General features: G+C 38.7%; 1 protein-coding gene across 1 annotated transcript in view; it reads left to right on the top strand.

The window, feature by feature from the left end:
- Window positions 1–4,593, top strand: part of polr3a (polymerase (RNA) III (DNA directed) polypeptide A) — a 37,023-nt gene that overhangs the window by 25,009 nt on the left and 7,421 nt on the right. The window contains exons 22-25 of the mRNA XM_016514935.1: window positions 687–857; window positions 2,015–2,108; window positions 3,835–3,927; window positions 4,185–4,349. Coding sequence (XP_016370421.1) covers window positions 687–857; window positions 2,015–2,108; window positions 3,835–3,927; window positions 4,185–4,349 — 523 coding nt within the window. The remainder of the gene's footprint in view (window positions 1–686; window positions 858–2,014; window positions 2,109–3,834; window positions 3,928–4,184; window positions 4,350–4,593) is intronic.

The following is a 4,593-nucleotide window of genomic DNA, read 5'->3' as shown; positions in this document are numbered from 1 at the left end:
AACAGTTCGCTATTTAGGTTTGTACGTTAGCACGGACTCACTAACTTGAACGTTAGCTAATTTTAGCCAGAGATACCTTGCTGAAGCACAAGATGACATTAGCGTTCTGCTTGAGCAGATGAAAAGTGTAACTTAATGAGAGTATGACAACCAGAAAACGAACGTTTTAGTCTTCATTGTGATTGGGGTTGAATGCTTAGGGACGTTTTGCTCTGTTTTGGTTGGATTTAGGAAATGGAATAAAATAAATTACATTGCCTATCCTCTCAGGATAACTGGAATTAGTGTTACAAGTACCACACGCACATCGTTTTTCCATTTTTGAAGCATAAACACTATCAAACCGATGCGAGCTTCGGATCGTCCAATGTTTTTCTATGGCGCTGAAAGCTAAAGATGTCCGAGTTCCGCTCCCCTGATACTCGACTGCCATTGGCTCATCTGCGTTCAAGGGGAGGGGCTTACCGATAGGTCAATTGCACTTGTTCGTTCAGTAGACGGATGTTGATTTAATGAGCTGTGCGTAATCTGCTGGCGTGATGGGCGGAAAGAGCTGCACCATTACGATCCATGTCAAGCCAGTTGTGTAATGCTTATGCAATGACTAAAATAATGTCTAGTATAGAGATGATTTAACCCCTGTTGAGAGACATAAATGGTTTTAACGTGATTTGTATGACGCTCAGGGCGCAGATGGAGCCGGGCTCTGCCGTCGGGGCGCTGTGTGCTCAGAGCATCGGGGAGCCGGGGACTCAGATGACCCTCAAGACGTTTCACTTCGCTGGAGTCGCTTCCATGAACATCACTCTGGGAGTCCCGAGAATCAAAGAGATCATCAATGCATCCAAGAACATAAGGTGACTTCAGAAACCCTGACACACCTGGAAAACCTGGATTTTTTAAAACAATTTTTATAGTGAATATACTTTTTTTTTAATAGTAAATAAACTTTATTATTTATGATAATATAAAAATAATAGACTCTAAATTGTATTTTAGTTTGAGTAATTGTTTGTGCTTTTGTCTTTTCGAATCATTTTTAAATGTTTGAAATTAAAATTTATTTCAGTTTTTGTTTTAATACTTGAACTTAAAACTTTATTTCAGTAAATTGTCAAGGCAGCATTTAAATTATTATTCAGAAAAAACCTTATAGTTTATATGTAGATTATATTTATATATAAATTAGAAATTTGATATAGATTATATTTATATAGAAATTTTTAATTATGTTGGGCCTATAAACTGAATTTAATTGTTTTCAGGACTGGAAATTAAAAGTAATGATTTTTAGATTGTATTTTTGAGTTTAATTTTTTATAATAAATAAATATTATTCATTATTATTTTAAATTTGTATTATTTTTTTAATTTAAATTTATAATTATATTTATTAATGAATTATAATTAATATTATTTAATTAATATTTTTTATGTTCTTTACTCCATGTCCATATCTTAAAAATATGTAAATATTATTTTTATTTTATATACAGCTAAACTACTTTTTTTTGCTTAACTATTCTTTATTTCTTCACTATTTTTATATACCATTGAGTACCATATAAATACAATGGTACATAAATATGATAATGTGCTGTGGTATTACCATCTGATATACCATTGTATTAGTAAACACTGAAGTATTTTTCATAATAAACCATAACCATAAGCAAACCTAAAATACTTTAAACAGACCTGAAACTGACCTGAAAACAACCTTCACAAAATAGCAATACAGAATTTCTAGACTCTGGAAAAGACCTTGTGGAAATTATAGACGTGCAGGTGACTGTAAGTGCAGCGGCTGACACAAGTGCCATCGATTCATGAGAGTTTGATCTCGACCCCTGAAAGAGGAAAACTTATTTGTCAATCAGAGGCAGAAGCCTCCTGTCATCCTCACGGTTGCGTGGAGGAGTGTTGGTGTGATTGCTGCTGTTGACATTTCACTGATGATTAATGGCTGCAGTAACTACAGTTCTTATTGCTAATGAGTCTCTCTGTGTCTCAGTACGCCCATCATAAGTGCCAACCTGGATACCGATGATGACCCAGACTTCGCTCGGCTGGTGAAAGGACGCATTGAGAAAACTCTACTGGGAGAGGTGTGCTGAGTTTGACTTGTGCAGACTATTAATACTGCATTAGTATTGCTATTGTTCATGCTTCCTGTTAGGAGTGAAATTAGAATGCACACGATTGAATTAGACGTGCATTTAATTAGCAACACCCTGCCATCACCCAGAACTCCATGCCAACTGAAGAGAAGTGCATTTAATATGCTCAAAGCACCTTAGCAACCCCAAAGCAACGCCCTGGCAACCACCTTGAACACCATGACAAACACATAGCCATGCATTAAAAACTCATAACACCTTGGCAACACCTTAGCAACGCCCTAGCAACCACCCAGAACATCATGTCAAACATCTACTGTAGCAATCCATTAAAACACTCAGAACACCTTAGCAACTCCTTAGCAACCATCCAAAACATGCCAGCTGCAGAGCAATGCATTAAAATTACACTCAGAACACCTTAGCAACGCCATAGCAACACCCTGACAACCACCGAAGACATGCCAACTGCTGAGCAAGCCATTGAAAACACACACAACACCCTAGCAACGCTCTAGCAACCACCCAGAACGTCATGTCAAACATATACTGTAGCAATCCATTAAAAACACTCAGAACACCTTAGCAACACACCAGCAACCTCCCAAAACATGCCAACTGCAAAGCAATGCATTAAAAACACTCAGAACACCTTAGAAACGCCCTGGCAGCCACCCAGAACATAATGCCAACTGCAGAGCAATGCATTAATGCACTCAGAACACCTTAGCAACCTCATAGCAATGCCCTAGCAACCACCCAGAACATCATGTCAAGTGTATGCTATAGCAATCCATTAAAATTATTCAGAACACTTTAGCAACACCTTGGCAACCACACAGAGCACCATGCCAACTGCAGAGCAATGTATTAAATGAGCTCAAAACACTATAACAACCCCATAGCAACGCTCTGGCAACCAACCAGAACATCATGTCAAATATATACTGTAGCAATCCATTAAAAACACTCAGAACACCTTAGAAACGCCCTGGCAGCCACCCAGAACACCATGCTAACTGCAGAGCAATGCATTAAATACACTCAGAACACCTTAGCAATGCCATAGCAACACCCTGGCAACCACCCAGAACATCATACTGTATCAATGTATTGAAATTAATTTGAATACCTTAGCAACTGCATAGCAACACCCCGGCAACCACTCAGAATGCTGTAGGATTGTGAGGGTGAACATTTTTGCATGAACAAACACCACTTTTACTTCAGAAAATGCATTTGTTTTTGAAATGCAGTGCAGTGTGGGAAAATGATCGCATCTCTGGCCGGTAGCGTGTGATATTTTTCGGTTTATATTCAGTATAAGCGTGATTGAAATGGGTGTCAGATTGTTTGTAATGGAGGGATGCAGAATAATCTTTGATCTGAGTGAGTCTGAATTGCAGGGTTCTGCATCGAAATGCCTTTCATTCATGTTTAATGTCACAGAACTGCTCCAAAAATTTGAGAGGAATATAAAGTCATTATAAGGCTTTCAGGAAAAGTAGGATCCCTTTTACCTAAATTATAAAGCAACTTTGAGCATGTCCTTTGTGGAGAAACTAATACCAGTTTTGAAAACGTTCACATTACAGTAGACGGAAAGGCAGTGCATTCATTTTTTTGAGATGGAGCCAGTATGTTGGTGGTTTGTGTATTATGTTGTCGTCTTGTTTTCAGATTAATCAGTGAATTGATTGATAATTTCCGTCAGATTTCCGAGTACATCGAGGAGGTTTTCCTGCCTGATGATTGTTTCGTCCTGGTGAAGCTGTCGCTAGAGAGGATTCGTCTTCTGAGGTTGGAGGTAACGGCAGATTGATCATAATTATCTGTTAATGACAGACTGGAGCTCAAAATGATTCCTCTAGCATCAGTGCTTTTATCTGTCTCTGGATTTTCACTCATTTATATTGATAGTTCTGGCATTGTCATTGCTGTATTTTCTCTCTCTCAGCAGCCGCTCCTGTTGAGTGAATTTAATTGACTGATTTTCTTGTCACACAGTGATGATCCTCCTCTGCAGAGGTTTATAGAGTCGTATTGATGTTTTGTTCTGTTCAGGTGAACGCAGAGACGGTGCGATACTCCATCTGTACGTCAAAGCTGCGGGTGAAGCCGGGTGATATCGCGGTTCACGGAGAGGCTGTGGTTTGTGTGACTCCCAAAGAAAACAGCAAGAGCTCCATGTACTACGTCCTGCAGTCGCTCAAACAGGAGCTTCCTAAGGTCAGTCCTGACGCCACAGTGTTAGGCACTGACCCTATTGCCATGATAATTGTATCTAAAAATCATATACTATTGGAAAAAAAGGTCACACTTTATTTTAAGGTTCATGCTTGCTATTAAAGGGTTAGTTCTCCCAAAAATGAAAATTAGGCTGTGTTTTACTCACCCACGAGGCATCCTAGGTGTACATGACTTTCTTCTTTCAGACGAATCCAGTCGGAGTTATATTAAAAATTGTCCTGGC

This window comes from Sinocyclocheilus rhinocerous, unplaced genomic scaffold (genome assembly GCF_001515625.1).
Source record: "Sinocyclocheilus rhinocerous isolate Xijiao unplaced genomic scaffold, SAMN03320098_v1.1 scaffold477, whole genome shotgun sequence".
Classification (NCBI taxonomy): domain Eukaryota; kingdom Metazoa; phylum Chordata; class Actinopteri; order Cypriniformes; family Cyprinidae; genus Sinocyclocheilus; species Sinocyclocheilus rhinocerous.
The sequence above is the reverse complement of the archived record's forward strand: the minus strand, read 5'-3'. Positions and strand labels throughout refer to the sequence as shown.